General features: G+C 39.4%; 1 protein-coding gene across 1 annotated transcript; it reads right to left on the bottom strand.

Annotated features, from left to right (window-relative positions):
• Window positions 1-1005: 1005 nt before the first annotated feature.
• Window positions 1006-2789, bottom strand: LOC122022975 (subtilisin-like protease). Its single transcript, XM_042581077.1, has 2 exons — window positions 1395-2789; window positions 1006-1335 (listed from the first exon to the last, which is right to left on the bottom strand). The coding sequence occupies exons 1-2, from the start codon at window positions 2787-2789 to the stop codon at window positions 1006-1008; spliced, it is 1725 nt and encodes a 574-aa protein (XP_042437011.1).
• Window positions 2790-17720: the final 14931 nt, after the last annotated feature.

Genomic DNA, 17720 nt, shown 5'->3' with positions numbered 1-17720 from the left:
TAGCTTTCTAGTAGGTTACTGTCTCCACTTGTTTGTTCGAGTAACTTAACCCACAGAGGAAGTGCATGTAGTCGTCGAGTTCGGTGTCATAAACCATCATGGGAATTGGGATCCGTCGTCTTAGACGGGTTGATGTTGTCGGCTCCCATGTTGAGGAAACTCAACTTGTTGTGCTACTCGTCATTTATGGAATTCTTGTTCATGTCAGTCAAATGGAAGAAAGTTTATATATATATATATATATATAATAGATTTTTAGAGCCATATAATATAGTCTTAAATTTTATTTATATTTGATATTTATTTTTATTTATAAAAAATTATAAAATTTTTGTCAAAATTTATTTTAAATTCTGTGTTATTTATTTATTTTTAGATATATTTATGTTTGATTTCAAGGTGCAATAGGTAGAAAGATATTGGGTACTGTGCAATGAATTAATTATTAATTTTATATTTGAGTTATTTGTGGTTTTTTATTTTAAAATTTTATTATTATTATTATTATTATTATTATTTCAACCGAGAATTTATTAGACTTTTAGAACTAAATTTGTAATCCGACAAGTATCAGGATATGAATCTTGACTGACTTTGTATTAGAGACCCACAACAAGTGTCCTTCGTTCATAGGAGGATGCATGATTTTCTTGTTGATGCTGATGTTGAAGGATTTGCTTTCGTTGATTTTGCCGAAGAAATCCAACGTCTCTGGCAAGACCTCCACTGCCACATTTTCTAGGCCATCCACCTTCAATTTATGTCAATTTCTCGCTACAGACATTTTTCACAGTACGAGTCACCGTGATTCTATCAAAATCCGACAACGATGCCACAATTATAGCCGGGTAGTTCAAGTTGATGTCTCTGATTTTGCCCACCTCGGCGCGCGTGACTTTTCGATGGGTCACTATCTCGACTTGCTTGTCGTAGTAGCCTAACCCGCAGAGGAAGTGGGCGTAGTCATTGGGCTTGATGTCGTAAACTAGCCCAGGATCTGCCGCCTTAGATAGGGTTGACGTTGTCGGCACCCATGCCGAGGAAGCTTGCGTTGTTGTACTGCTCATTCTTTATGGGATTCCTGTCCTTGTAGGTGATGTCTGAGGTCGTCATGATTGCAGATTTGACAGCGGTCGACGACCAGTCCGGGTGCGCCGCCTTTATCGGCGCAGCAATGCCACTGAGATGAGGCACATACATGGAAGTGCCGGAGATCATAGTGAAGAAGGTGGTTTGAGTGTTCCCGGTGGTCTGGGGAGGATTTGGGCCGACCTGAATAGCCCACGCCGCCAGGATGTTGACGCCGGTCCCAAGATGTCGGGCTTCAACACTCCTCTGCTCTGGGAATTCGGCCCTCGTGAAGAGAAATAAGCGACGGTGGGCGCCGGAAAGACCTTGAAAACGGTGCCCCTGAAGATGATGGAGGCTACCGGCGTCTGCGTCGCGTTCACGTAGTGAGCGACGCTAGAGCCGTTGATGTAATTGAGGTAGGACATAGGCAGATTCGGCGCTTCGGCCATTGTGGTGTAGCCGTCGAGCTCGCCGTTGACCATCAGCATCGCCAGGCCTCCGAGGGACTTTATGTTGTCGCCTATGAGGATACTTGATCCGGACTCTATCGAGCAAATAACCATCTTCCCCTTTACCTCCGCCTCGACCAACCCCTGCCAGCAATTGGGACCGTCGAGGCTCCCATCTGGGATTGCCATCGGCAGGGAATCGGAAGGGTAGCTGTTCGGCTGGTAGGCCGACTCGCCGTCGAGCTCGACCCCATTCCCCAGCCTCACGGTCGCCCTTATGTTGCGGTCTATGGTGCTGGCAGCTACCGTGAGGACCCAAGGCGCCTCGTTGGAGAGGGAGGTCGCCATCGGGCCGGAATTACCTCCGGCGCAGCTCACAAAGATTCCTCTCTCCACGGCGCTGAAGGCGCCAATCGCGATCACGTCGTCGTAAAAAGCGATCGGGCCACCGCCGAGAGAGAGGGACATCACGTCGACGCCGTCTTTGATCGCTGCCTCCATGCCGGCGGTGATGCTGGAGATGGTACAGTCGAAGCGCCCGCAGACCTTGTAGATGGCCAGGTGCGCGCGCGGCGCGATGCCGGAGGCGGTGCCGTTGGCATTGCCGAGCACATTGGCGCCGGCCACGAAATTGCCGGCGGCTGTGCTGGCGGTATGGGTGCCGTGACCTATGGTGTCGACGGGGGACTCGTTTTTCACGAAGGATTGTGCTCCGATCAACTTGTTATTGCAGGAGATAGCGCCCTGCAGGCCAGGGGCGCAAGAGCCTCTCCAACGCGCAGGAGGCGGATCCATTCCCTGCTCGGCGAACGACGCGTGGTCGACCAAGCCGGTGTCCAGGACGCCGATGACGATGCCCTTTCCCATGTTGGAGTGTGTCCAGAGGCCAAGCCCGGGGAGAAGTCCGAGTAGGCGCGGCGTGTAGGTGGTCAGGAGCGGCACTTGTCTGTCCCGGAAGCTCGCCAGGAAACCTGGCTTCCTCTCGACGGACCTGAGCTCGTCCTCCGTTAGACGGGCGGCGAAGCCGGTCATGGCGGCGGTGTAGGTGTAGAGAATGCGGGGCTCGGTGGAGTTTGCGGCGGTGGGAGGGAGCAAGGATCTGTACCAGTCGTCCAGTGCCTGGGCGCTGACCAATGTGGCGTTCCGTGGGAGGCGCATTCGAATGATGTAGCTCTGCAACTGCGAGTACTGGGGAGAAGAGGCGGTGAGAAGAAAGGAGGAGACGGCGAGGAGGAGGAAGAGAGCCGATGGGGCACTGTGCGTCTCCATTGTGATGGAATGGAACGATGAACACGATGGAATGAATCAATGCAATTGGCATTTTATAGAGGGAGGGAATCGAATTGAAGCAGGCAGGGATTTGCAAGCGCAACACGACAGACAGTCTACGTGTTCCTTTAACCTACGTGTTCCTTCCTTAAATTCTAGATAGAAAATAAATAAATAAACAAATAAACAAACGTTCGTTTTTATCTAAAAAATTTATTAATTAAAATAACATTTATCCATAATTTAATATCTAAAATATTTCTTTCGATTTTACTTTAAAATTGTTTCCCATAAAATTTCATTTTACAACTGTTCTGTATAAAAATATTATCACCTTATAATTAACTGCTTTAATTAAAGATGAGTACTGCTCAAAGATAATTAGTCAGAGTTACTTGATCAAAGCTGCTTAGTTAAACTCTTAACATTTTAGAAGATACTGTTTTATATAAAAACAGATATATCTCTAAAATGGAGTACGCATTAACAGGCCGTATTTTAGAAATTTAAATTATGAATTAAGTATTATTTTAATAATTTTTAAAAAAGAGAATTTTTTTTATTTGTTTGTTTGAAGATATAAATTAAAAGAACTTTCATTTTGATTTTCTATCTAATTTCAATATGCATACACAGTGTCATATATATTTTAAGTTTTAGATTATGAAAGAAACTAAAACTAAATATATATAGAACGTACCCAGCTCATTCAATAGCTTCACACATTGAAACAGAAACACACCATGCATACGCATTCTGAAACTGGAGATGAGTTTGGCACATTGCAGAAGGTGGAGCGAAGTGGGTGGAGTGCTACCTGAATTTGCCACTCTGAAACTCTATGATTATCTCCCTGATGGAAACCCCAGCCAAATAAGAAGCGAGTCTGTTATTTTTCTATTTAAATGAAGTCCAGATACAGTGCGCCATCGGCCAAGAGCCAAACTCCAACTCAGTCGGTTAGTTTTCTATTCAAATCCCATCCAAATTTGGTGCACTTATTTAAACAGTGATACGGATGATGATAAATTGATCTGTCGAGTGAAAGAGAGATTTAGGTTAAAAAAGATATACAGAAGAGATATATATGACCGGTCCAGTAAAGGTCGGGTGAATCCACGTGTTCATATATGTTCGGCCGGATAAAGTCCACCAGAACATATAGGCATTTAACCTTATATATGATTCTCAGCATGTTACCGGCTGACCAAAGGCCGAGCGAGTACCCACGTGCTCATATATGCTCAACCACGTAAAGCCCGTCCGAACATAAAGACATTTAGTCTTATATATGATTTTCAACATATTACCGAGTGGCGAGTACCCACATGTTGATATATGTTCGATCGGGCAAAGTCCGCCTGAGTATAAAGACATTTAGCCTTATATATAATTCTCAGCAGGTTACCGGCCGACCGAAGGCCAAGCGAACACCCACGTGCTCATATATGCTCGGTCTGGCAAAGCCCGCCCGAGCATAAAGATATTTAACTATATATGATTTTCAACATATTACCGGACGACCGAAGGCCGAGCAAGCACCCACGTGTTCATATATGCTCAGGCGAGCAAAGCCCGCCTGAGCATAAAGACATTTAGCCTTATATATGATTCTCAGCATGTTACCGACCGATCGAAGGTCGAGCGAGCACCCACATGTTAATATATGCTCGGTCGATCAAAGCTCACCCGAGCATAAAGACATTTAGCCTTATATATGATTTTCAACATATTACCGGTCGACCGAATGTCGAGCGAGCACTCACGTGCTTATATATGCTCGGCTGGGCAAAGCCTGCCCGTGCATAAAGACATGATTTTCAACATATTACCAACCGACTGAAGGCCAAGCGAGCACCCACGTGCTCATATACACTTGGTCGGGCAAAGCTCGCCTGAGTGTAAAGATATTTAGCCTTATATATGATTTTCAACATATTACCAGCCGACCGAAGGATGAGCAAGCACCCACGTGCTCGTATATGCTCAGTTGGGCAAAACCTGCCCAAGCACAAATGCATTTAGCCTTATATATGGTTTTCATCATATTACCGGCCAACCGAAGGCCGAGTAAACATCCACGTGCTCATATATGTTCGGTCGGGCAAAGCCCGCCCGAACATAAATGCATCTAACCTTATATATGATTCTCATCATGTTACCGGTCGATCGAAAGTCAAGCGAGCACCCACGTGCTCATATATGCTCGGCCGATCGAAGCCCGCCCGATCATAAGGTACTTAGTTTTATATATGATTCTTAATAAGCAGGTACCAATGAGCTCATATATGCGGCCGGTCTTAACGACCAACTAAGACATGACCAACAAGAGATATTCTTAACATATACGGCTGACTTGAACGACCGGCTGAGACACACCCAACAGATGATATTCTTATTATAAATGTGACTGGTTTAAAGGACTAGCTGAAAATATAATAACCTAGTAGATTTGACGGGAAATATCTTCTAGAAGTTTCTTCAGTTACATTAACGTGTCCCCCATCACAAATATAAGTCATAAACAACAAATGAGGTACATCTGAGGTATAAAAAAAAATTCTTTAAACGATTATTGCACGAAATACAGAAGATGACTTCATCTTCTAACAAACCCTAACGAACCGGGGACTACTTTATAACTACGGAGGTCACATGAGGCAGTATTAAAAGGGGGATCCTCTCCGTTGGCAAGGTATGCAAGTTCTAGCATCTAAACTCTATTTCACTTCAGTTATTGTTCTTCTTCTTTTCTTCCACCTTTGAGAGAGAAACTGACTGGAGTGTCGGAGGGCCTAGTCATGGATTCCCACCCTGGTCTTAGGCCACTAACGCTTTGTTGGTTTGTCTCGCCGTGCTTAAGATCACGGAGGGCTTCTTCTAGATCTATAGGAGGTTATCTTCATTAAGTATAATCGTTCATCGGAGCCAGCGTTCATCTTCGTAGATTTCAGATAGGATCAAATTTGGCACCGTCTGTGGAAAACTATTCACTTGGATCTAAAGCTACGAAGATGGAGGAAGCTGACAAACCCAACACTATTACTATATCGCAAGATGATATGGAGTTGCTCATCAATGCCAAAGTATAGAAGATATTGCAACAACAAATCAATACTGGTGGCACGTTACCTGTAGTTCCACCACCGGTGATGTCTGTGACTTCTCATCATAGAGAGAGGGATATCAAAGGAGGAGATCCGGTTCATTTGTTTTCCGCCCCTCTCTCTCCCACTCGACGCCCTAAAGCTTATTTCCGAACACCTCTTGAACTAGGAGGATGAAAAGCAATTCTTCAGGAGTCTTCAGAAAACCCCCTGTAAGAGAAAAATGACAAGGGAAGGTTGTAGCTAGTGATAGTTCTTTTGAAAGGATTATCACTCCATTTTCTCAACGATAGATGATCCTTTGCCGAAGCATTATCAAAATTTAAATGTCGGAGAATAATCGAGAACAACTGATCCCGAAGATCATCTTCTTAAATTCGAACATGCGGCACTTCTTCAATAATTTATTAATAGTGTTAAATGTCGGATGTTTCTTACCACATTTGGAGGAGCAGCTCAGAGGTGGTTCAAGTGACTGCCAAAAAATTCTATTCGGCATTTCAAGGACTTTCGCAAGGTATTTCTACATCATTTTTCCAGCAATCAGAGGTATCACAAAACTCCTTGGAGTTTTTTTTTCCATCAAGCAAGGCCCTAAAGAATCTATCAGAGCTTATAGTAAGAGGTTCAACCAAGTAGCTATTGATGTCCCTTCGGCTACTACGGAGATTTTGGTAAGCACATTTTCTTAGGAGCTTAATGATAATAATTTCTTTAAGGATTTGGTCAAGAATCCTCCTACGAATTTTGATATATTAATTGAGCGGGCTTCGGAGTTTATTAATGTAGAAGAAGCCCAAGCTACCCGCAGGAAGGACATCAATACTTCTGCGCTGGTTTCGGCAGTGGTACGTCCGGTTCGACCTGTCCAGCCCCCTAAAGGACCTCGGACAGATTCACATCATCATCATATAGATCCTCAACCTCAAGCGGTACAACATGTGGAGGTTCCTCAACACTTTCCTCAGAGATGGTGCACATATCATCTAACCAGTACTCACAATACTGAGAATTGTTTCAATTTAAAGAATCAACAATCAGGTAACACTCGTTACCGTCAGCGTTCCCTAATTCCAAATCACCGACAGTATCTATGACAGAATAGTCCTCTCAAAATTTAGTATCAACCGAGCGGACAACAAACGGGAATATTACCTCTCCCCACTGTATAAGCACAACTGCCGGATCAAGTACAACTAGAGAAACCATCAACCCGGCAAGAAGAAAATCGCAACAACATTGCTCAAGGTAGCATAAATATGATAGCTGGAGGATCCACTGATGGTGACTCCAACCGAGCGATAAAATCGCATGCTTGGCGATTAGTAATCCATGTTGTTGGATGTAGTGCCGAGAATGTGGCAGGGCAAAAAATCAATTTTGGGCCCAACGATCTAGTAGGGGTAGAAGTACCCCATGATGATGCACTAATAATTAAGGTTATTATAGCCAATTACAACATTGCTCGTACTTTTATTGACACTGGTAATGAAGTACAACCATTGGGTTAAATAAAATTGATCATATCTTCAGGGGAGGAGCCCCTTATGCAGACACGCCAATTGATCTTCATGGTGGTATATGCCCCATCAACATACAATGTTATCCTGGGTCGACCGGCCTTGAATGAATTCAAGGTGGTCGTTTCTACTTTCTATCAAAAGATAAAATTCTCCGTGGATGATCAAGTAGGGGAAGTTAAGGGAGATCAAATAGTATCACGTAAATGTTATGTGGAGATCATGAGGGCGGAGGCTAATGCCGCCCGAAAAGCTCAGAGGATGGATATCAACGCCATTCATGAAAAGCCGCCCACTCTTGTATATGAGGAGAAGGAAGAGGTGTAAATACAAGTTGGTCGACCGGAAGCTACTACTCACATTGCGTCCGATCTGGCTCCTGATCTCAAGGAAGACCTGGTTAAATGCCTGATGAGAAATAGTGATATGTTTGCTTGGACACCTAAGGAGGTGAAAGGTGTAGCACCAACGGTTATGGAGCATGCTCTTCATGTATATCCAGATGCCTAGACAGTCAAGCAAAATAAAAGGGACTTCGGAGCTGATCAAAAAAAAAATTATCAAGGAAGAAGTGGATAAACTACTAGAGGCTGGATATATTCGGGAAGTACAATTTCCAAGTTGGTTGTCTAATGTGGTCTTGGTTTCTAAGCCTGGTAATAAGTGACGGGTATGTATTGATTTTAAGGACCTTAACAAGCCTTGCCCAAAGGATTATTATCCCCTGCGTCGTATAGATCAAGTGGTGGATTCTACAGCTGGATGCGAATTCAGCAATATGTTGGATGCCTAACAAGGGTATCACCAAATTCCACTTGCTAAGGCAGATTAGGAAAATGTTAGCTTTATAACTACTGAGGGTACTTATTGTTATAATGTTATGCCTTTTGGTTTAAAGAATGCATGAGCTACTTATCAGTGGCTTATGAACAAGGTCTTTCAGAAATAGATCGGATGAAACATGGAAGTTTATGTGAATGATATTCTTATTAAATCTATATGGGCTTCTAGTTTATGTGCTGATATTGAAGAAACCTGTAGGACCCTGAGGAGGTATGGGTTCAAGCTCAATTCGAACAAGTGTTTATTTGGGGCCAAGAGCGGGAAGTTCCTAGGTTACATGGTTACTGAGTGGGGAATAGAAGCCAACCCCAGCAAAGTAAAAGCATTACAAGACATGACTCCCCCAAAGAACCTAAAGGAGGCCCAAATTTTGACAAGGAAGATTACTGCCCTGTCTCGCTTCATCTCTCGGTCGGCCGATCAGAGTCTTCCCTTCTTTAAGGTACTCCGACGAGCAACTAAGTTCCAATGGGATGAGGATTGCAGCAAGGCGTTTGAGGAGCTAAAGGAATATTTGTCTACTCTTCCTGTATTGGCTAAACCAGTAGTAGAAGAGACTTTGTAGGTGTACTTATTAGCCACCGATCATGCTGTTGGTTCTGTTGGATCGAAAGCGCTAGAGGGGGGGGGGGGTGAATAGCCCTCGTGGCTTTCACTTAGTTCGGATTCGTAAATCGTTCGATTAAACACTTGAGTAATGCAGCGGAATAAAAGAGAAAAACAACACAAACACGAGGGTATTTACTTCGTTCGGAGCCGCACTCGACTCCTACTCGAAGGCCCGCGATCCTTGATCGCTTACCGTGGCAACAACTAATAGCTCGAAAAGAATTACAAGTGAAGTACAATAATCAATAAGAAATGATTAAATTATACCGACGACAAATAAGAATAACTGAAGATTCGGAGCTCCGGGTCATCGGGGGGTCGTCACAGCACTTCGGGATCGCGTCGTTAGCAGCTAGTCGCAGAAGGATTGCTTGGAATCAGTTGTGGAGAGCTGCTGGTCGAGACCCTCTTATAAAGGGTGTTCAAGGCGGCTTCATTAAGCTTCAAGGTGCCTCCAACCCAAGGTTTTATCCCGATTAATCTGCTGTCGATTAAGCTTTGACCGTTGCTCATTATCCACCTCAAGGCGCCTCTAACGCCACTCCAAGGTGCCTCCAAGCCGCGGTCCAAGGCGCATTCAGTCCCCATGAAGGCGCCTCCAACTCCTCTGGACAGCTGGCTTCGGCTTGCATCCGAGGCGCCTCCAAGCTCCATGGAGGCGCCTTGGACACTGTTCATCCGAGGTGTGAGTTGCTCATTTGTCCTTGCAAAGCATGTTAGTTTACCAAACACACACATACCCTGCAAGACAAAGTTAGCACATATAAAATATAGTAAATCAAGTGATTGACAGTCATCGGACTGTCTGGGTCTGATTTCGAATTTCCAACCGGAAACCTTAGGTCGACCCGACTGTTGGTTGCTACTCGGAAAACCTAGAGGTTCCACTGTACAAAAATTTTGTACAAAGGTTTGAACCTTTTCCTAGCTACCATGTGTTCTTTTAAATTAAATTTTGGATCGACTGCGAAACTTAACACGTTTGATCCAAAACTTAATCTATTTGTTCTTTTAGGTTTTGACTTGGATCTCCTGCGGAACTTAACACGTTCGACCCAAGTCACCTTAAGTTATTAATTCCATTAAATATTAATTTTCATAATTGGTTCCCAGTACTGACGTGGTGAGGCACATGACCTTCTTGGATATGGGAGCAACCACCACCGACTAGACAAAACCTTTTATAGAAAGCTAATATTTAATTTCCTAAAATAACTTTAGGTTAACCGAAAGGAACAATCAAATCACAAGGAAAAGAAACAAAACAAAAGAACACAACATCGAAAAACATATTCAAAATTCTAGAATCGTAAGTCTCTTGTATTTGGTATTATTTCCATAAATAACTAGTATGATGCGGAAAGGAAAAATTACTAGTTATACCTTCTAGAAAGACCTCTTGATCTTCTACCGTATTCCTCTTCTAACCTCGGGCGTTGTGTGGGCAACGATTTTGCAAGATGAGAAACCACCAATCACCTTCTTCTCCTCCCTAGCTAGGTTCGGCCAAAACAAAAGAGCTTCACCAAGGAAGAAGAAAAACACCAACCAAGCTCCAAGGGATGCAAGCTTTCTCTCCTTCTTCTTCTTCTTCTTCTCCAAGTAGTATCCGGCCACCACAAGAACTCCAAGCAAGAGGGATGTTTCGGCCACCACAAAGAGGAAGAGAGGGAGAAGATGTTGGCCGGCCACACCAAGGAATAGGAGAGGGAGAATAATAGAGGTTGTCACCCATGAAGGCACCCCTACCCCTTCTTTTATATTCCTTGGCTTTAGCAAATAAGGAAATTTATTTATAATAAAATTTCCTTAACTTTCTTTGACAATAATTAATTAAGAAAAATTTAATAAAATTTCTAATCAACTAATCATGGCCGGCCACCTCAAATAGAAAAATTAGGAGAGTTTCAATCAACAATTAAACTTCCTTATTTGTCTTTGGAAATTTTAAAAAATAAAATTTTCTTTTAAAATCCCTTCATGGTTGATAAAAAGAAATTTCTATAATTTTAATTTTCTACATGTGAATAATTTTCAAAGAGAAAAAATAAAATATCTTTCCAATCTACAAATAAGGAAAGAGATCTAATCTCTTTCTTTTAATCTTTTGTAGATCTTTTAAAGAGAGATATTTTAATTTTAATTCTCTGTAATAAATTATATCTTCCACATAATAAAAAATTAAAATTAAAATTCTTTTTTTAATTTAATGTGGCCGGCCCCCTCTAGATTGGGTTCAAGCTAGGGCCGGCCACCCTAAACAATGCTTAGGCCGGCCCTAGCTTGGTTCCCAAGCTAGCTTGGCCGACCCCCTTTAGGTGGGTATAGAAGGTGGGTATAGGTGAGTATAGTAGTCTATAAATAAGAGGCTACGATAGGGACCGAGAGGAGGAATTGGTTTTGGTCTCCCGATAAAATTAAGCATCCCGTGTTCGCCCCGAACACACAACTTAATTTTATCAATAATAATTCATTCCACTAGAGAACTATTATTGAACTACCGCACCAATCCCAAATTACATTTTTGGGCTCATTCTTATTATGAGTGTGTTAGTCTCCCTGTGTTTAAGATATCGAATGTCCACTAATTAAGTGAGTTACTGACAACTCATTTAATTAATATCTTAGTCCAAGAGTAGTACCACTCAACCTTATCATCATGTCGGACTAAGTCCACCTGCAGGGTTTAACATGACAATCCTTATGAGCTCCTCTTGAGGACATTATCAACCTAGTATCTCTAGGACACAACTTCCTTCTATAATTAACAACACACACTATAAGTGATACCATTTCTCAATTTATCGGGCTTATTGATTCATCGAACTAAATCTCACCCATTGATAAATTAAAGAAATAAATATCAAACATATGTGCTTGTTATTATATTAGAATTAAGAGCACACACTTCCATAATAACTGAGGTCTTTGTTCCTTTATAAAGTCAGTATAAAAGAAACGACCTCAAATGGTCCTACTCAATACACTCTAAGTGTACTAGTGTAATTATACAGTCAAGATAAACTGATACTTAATTACACTACGACCTTCTAATGATTTGTTCCTTTCCATTTTGGTCGTGAGCTACTGTTTATAATTTATAAGGTACTGATAACATCATCTTCTGCATGTGACACCACATGCTATGTTATCTACAATATAAATTAATTGAACAACTACAAACAAATGTAGATAATTTGACCAAATGTGATTCTTTATTCAAAACAAATATTTACAAAAGCTTAGGCTTTCAGTATACACTCCAACACCGACGCCTATTGTTTCCTCTACGGGGAACGCACCCTCACCTACTCCACTCAGGAGATTTACCTGTTGCTAGTGCAATCCTCCAGATCGACTGGACTTTTGCTCGGTGCTCGATGCTTCCGGACTTTCTGCTGGACTTCTGCTTCCCGGCTGGTCCAGTCTTTCACCTGGTTTGCGACACCAGGACTTTCCACCTAGGATTCCCCCCCCCCCCCCCCAGACTTTTGCTTGAAGCACTCGACCCACCAAGACTTTCCGCATAGGGTTATCACCCCTATGACCTAGGGTTACCACCCCCTAGGGTTTTCACCTGCCTAACCGCAGTTAGAACTTGCCTGAAACCCTCAATCAAGCATGTTAGATCACAACACACCTTAACTTTGAATCCTTTGCCATTATCAAAACTCAGGTTCGATCGTCGGATGCTTCCCACACCAACAATCTCCCCCTTTTTGATTATGGCAACCCAAATTCAAAGTTAAGTTAAAACAAATGCATAAATATATTAAAAGGTTTTAAGTGAGCAAGATTAAGTATATAAATTCAAATAAAAGCATAACTTAAGCTAACACTTAAACTTTGTGAAGCTCCCCCTTAATACAGGGCTTCCTTTTTGAATTAGATAGATTTTTTACTTTTGAATTTCCTACTCTCCCCCTTTGCCATTTATCAAAAAATAAGCTAGTTGAAAGTACTTTTTAAGTTTCTAGAAAAAACATATTAGGCTTTGAAACAATGCTTGTGAAGCACTTAGCTTATAACTAAATTTTACTGAAAGAATTATTAGTTAAGGGAGAAAGAGGACTTAAAAAGGAATATTTTTCTCCTAAGTTAAAAAGGTTAATTTATGGATGACTTTGAAGGATGACTTTAGCCTCTTTTTAAACTTAGTTGGTTTTAGAAGAAAAGAAAAAAATATTTAACTAAGTTTGAAGGTTGCTATATGAGTCACTTAGCTAAGCCTTTTGCAAACATTAAATTTTTGAAAATGTAGTTTCAGTTTGAAAAGGTACTTAAAAAAACTTAATTTTGAGGAAAATAGGAGTAAGAATTTATGAAATTTTAGGACGAAGAGGGCGTAACTAAATATTTAATTTATGTTCAAGTTTAGTTAGTCCTTAATCCAAGCATGAGTCAAGTTAAATAGTTGTTAACTTATTAATTTGTTTTGATCAGGTATCAGAGCCCTAAAGTACAAGCATACTTAAGCTTAATATTTCCATTTCCTTCACCAACTGTCTAACCTTTAGCTACTTGCTTATTGCCTAGAGGGCAGCAGCTTTCACTTGGTTAGTTAAGTTAAGTCATTTAATCCAATTAGATTTGACTAAGGCTGGAAGACTTGACTTGATTACTGTTAATAAGGTATTTAACGCCCAGACTCATATTGATGCACAGAAATAAGCATTCTTGAGTCCAGGCTGTACCCTATGCATCTCACACCATTCTATGTTTTGCAAACACAAGCAAGGTATACCTAGGTGTTTGTGAGATGCTCTGGCTTAAATCTAGGGGAACATGATTTCTAGGGTCGAGCCTAGGCTAAGTCCAATTTTTAAAATTCTAAGAAAATGGGATTTTAAAATCATTATTTTTCCTAGAATTTTTAAAAGAACAAATTTTTGAAAAGAACAGGATGATTAAGTAAGACAATAAGTTTGAAAATCAACATCTATTCTACCCAGCACATTCCTATTTGTCTTCTAAGTGTACTGAACTCAAGTTCAGGTAAGGGTTTTGTGAAAATGTCAGCTAGGTTTGATTTGGACTCAACATAGTTGAGTGCAAGTTCACCTTTAGCTACGTGATCCTTTACAAAGTGGTGTTTTACCTCTATGTGTTTAGTCCTAGAGTGGTGAATTAGATTTTTTGTTAGATTAATTGAGCTTATATTATCAATTAATATTTTTATATTCTAATTTATAGTCTTTTAAGGTATGCATCATCCACAAAAGTTGAGAGGCACACTCTCCTAGGGCTATGTATTCAGCTTCAGTGGTGGATAGAGCAACACAATGTTGCTTTCTGCTTGACCAACTTACTAGGCACTGACCTAGGATTTGGCAGCTACCACTTGTACTTTTTCTGTCTAATTTGTACCCGGCATAGTCTGAGTCAGAATAGCCAAACAGGTCAAAGGTGCTAGTTCTAGGGTACCAAAGTCCTATATTGAGGGTGCCTTTTATATATCTAAGTATTCTTTTAACATATGTTAAATGTGATTCTTTTGCACAAGAATGATATCTTGCGCACATACCAACTGCAAATATTATATCTGATCGACTTGCAGTTAGGTAGAGTAGGCTTCCTATTATACTTCTATAGTACTTTGGGTCTACTGATTTTCCTTCTAGGTCTGAGTCAATGTTGATGTTAGTGGCCATTGGGGTATTTATGATTTTAGAATGTTCCATGCCAAATTTCTTAATTAGTTCTTTAGCATATTTAGTTTGGTAAATGTAGATTCCATCTTTTATTTGTTTAATTTGTAAACCTAAGAAGAAATTTAGTTCTCCAACCATACTCATTTCAAACTCATTTTCCATTAATTTAACGAATTCTTTTAGAAATTTAGAGTTAGTTGAGCTGAAAATTATATCATCAACATAGATTTGGACTATGAAGATGTCTTTTTCTATAGTTTTTACAAATATGGTCGGATCTATGTGACCTTGATTAAAACCTTTAGATGTTAAGTAATTGGATAACCATTCATACCATGCTCTAGGAGCTTGTTTAAGTCCATATAAGGCCTTTTTCAATTTAAATACATGATTAGGATAGTCTAAGTCCTCAAATCCTGGGGGTTGATTTACATAGACTTCTTCTTTAATGAACCCATTTAGGAACGCGAATTTTACATCCATTTGGTACAATTTAAACCCTTTATGTGCTGCATAGGCTAGCAGCATCCTAATGGATTCGAGTCTAGCTACTGATGCATAGGTTTCGTCATAATCTAAACCTTCAACCTGACTGAATCCTTTGGCTACTAGTCTGGCCTTGTTTCTAACTATTTCACCCTGATCATCCAATTTGTTCCTAAATACCCATTTGGTGTCAATTATGGACTTACCAATGGGTTTAGGTACAAGTTCCCAGACTAGGTTTCTTTCGAATTGTGCTAGCTCTTCCTGCATAGCAATGATCCAGTCTGGGTCGGGTAGGGCTTCTTCTATAGTCTTAGGCTCAATTTTAGAAATAAGGGCAATCTGACTAAAGTTTCTATAAGAGGATCTAGTCCTGACTCCTAGGTTTGGATCACCCAAAATTTGGTCAGGTGGGTGAGAGGTACTTGTTCTAGTTGGTCTTATGTTTGGGTCAGAAATTGGTTCCTCTGGTTTATTAGTGTTGAGATGAATTTCATCGTCTTCAATAATTCTTGGATTAATGTCAACATTTTCATTTAAGTTAGGTAGATTATTTTCTTCATCAAATATTATATTAGTTGTTTCTTCAACTTTTAGGGTATTTTAGTTATAGACTCTATAGGCCCTACTGGTTGTGGAGTACCCTAAAAAGATTCCTTGGTTTGATTTGGGTGTAAATTTTCCTAAGTAATCTTTAGTATTTAAAATATGAACTTTACATCCAAAAACTTTTAGGTAGTTTAGGTTGAGAATTTTATTATAATACATTTCATAAGGAGTTTTATTGTGATATTTGTTAATTAGAATTCTATTTTGAATATAATTTGTTGTATTTATGGCTTCGGACCAAAATTGATGACTTAATTTATATTCATTTAGCATGGCTCTAGCGGCTTCTTGTAGGGTTCTATTTTTACGTTCCACTAGACTGTTTTGTTGGGGGGGGGGGGGGGTTCTAGGACATGAAAATTTATGTTGGTATCCATTGATTTTGCAGAATTGGGTAAACCTATGATTTCAAATTCCCCCCATGATCACTTCTTATTCTTTTAATTTTAGTATCTTTTTCATTTTCTGTTAACTTGCAAAAATTACTAAATTCTTCAAAAGTTTCATCTTTTGTTTTTAGAAATTTTACCCAGGTGAACGTAGAGTAGTCATCAATTATTACTAAGCAATACTGGTTCTTGCTTAGTGACTTGGCTCTATGTGAATCAAATAGGTCAAGGTGAAGGAGCTCAAGTAAAGAGTTAGTTCTTTCTAGATTAGTTGATTTGTGGGTTGACTTGGTCTGTTTTCCTTGTTGACAAGCATTACAGATTGAGTTTTCAATAAATTTTAATTTAGGCAAACCTTTAACTAGACCATTTTGACTCATTTTTGAAATGAGTCTAGTGTGAGTGTGACCCAATCTTCTGTGCCACAACTCAGTTTTCTCTTCTTGTTTTATAAAACACTTTAATGAGGAAGTGGGTAGATCAATTGAGTACATATTATTTTTCCTAAGTCCCTTAAGTGTGATTTCAGGGTTTTTAATATTTTTAACTAAACAACTAGATCTGTCAAAGGTCACTAAATATCCACTATCACACAATTGGCTTATACTTAGAAGATTAAAATTGAAGTTTTCAACTAATAGAACTTTTTGAATAATAAAATCGGAACTAAGTTCGATGTTACCACTTCTGATTACCTTAAGTTTGTCGTCGTTACCGAATGCAACAGACCCTAAATTCTTTAGTGTGAGCTTTGTGAACTTTAGTTTATCTCCAGTTATGTGCCTGGAGCATCCACTATCTAACATCCACTGATCTTTATGTTCCTACACATAAATTGTTTAAATTGGATTCTATTTGATGAAAAGAAAGTGAAGTGATTAAGTTTTAAAAGATTTTTAAAATAATTTTGAAATTAAGTTTTAAAAGATTTAAAATAATTTTGAAATATTTTGAAAAGATTTCTAAAGGAATTTTGAAATTAAGTTTTAAAAGATTTTTAAAATAATTTTGACATTAAGTTTTAAAAGATTTTTAAAATAATTTTGAAATATTTTGAAAAGATTTTTAAAGGAATTTTGAAAATATTTTTTAAATAATTTTGAAATTGATTTTGAAAAGATTTTTAAATAATTTTGAAATTGATTTTGAAAATAATTTTTAAATAATTTTGAAATTGATTTTGAAAATATTTTAAAATAATTTTAAAAATAATTTTTAAATAAATAATTTTGAAAGGATTTTTAAATAATTTTTAAATAATTTTGAAATTGATTTTGAAAATAATTTTTAAATAATTTTGAAAATATTTTTAATTATTAATTTGATTTGAATTATTACTTAGATTTGAATTATTAATTTGATTTGAGTTATTAATTAGTAATTTGATTTGATTAATTTAAACCTTAGTCATCTCACCCGATCTATGTTTTCAATCAGGTAATCCTACAATTTTTGTGAGATGATTTGTGGTTGAATTTTAGGATTTGCTTTAACTTTGTGTTAGATTCAGGTTTAGCTTTGGGTTCAACAAGTAAGCGTTGTTTGGATAGACTTCTAGGCTATGGTGAGTCACAAGGACATCATTAAAGTAACCATGCCTTCGAGGTCTTCCAAATAGTCCTACCCATTGAACTTAATACAAAACCTTGGTCTAACTAGTTAGGATCCATAAAGGGTAGCTTCGGTCAGTTCCACTTAGCCAAATGCACCAGGTCGA

This window comes from Zingiber officinale, chromosome 9B (genome assembly GCF_018446385.1).
Source record: "Zingiber officinale cultivar Zhangliang chromosome 9B, Zo_v1.1, whole genome shotgun sequence".
Classification (NCBI taxonomy): domain Eukaryota; kingdom Viridiplantae; phylum Streptophyta; class Magnoliopsida; order Zingiberales; family Zingiberaceae; genus Zingiber; species Zingiber officinale.
The sequence above is the reverse complement of the archived record's forward strand: the minus strand, read 5'-3'. Positions and strand labels throughout refer to the sequence as shown.

Excerpts from the sequence above, each read along its gene's own strand:
- LOC122022975 (XM_042581077.1), bottom strand. The coding sequence starts at position 2,789 with ATGGAGACGCACAGTGCCCCATCGGCTCTCTTCCTCCTCCTCGCCGTC. Across the intron at positions 1,336-1,394 it reads TCAGGGGCACCGTTTTCAAG|AGGAGTGTTGAAGCCCGACA; the intron begins GTCTTTCCGGCG and ends TTCCCAGAGCAG.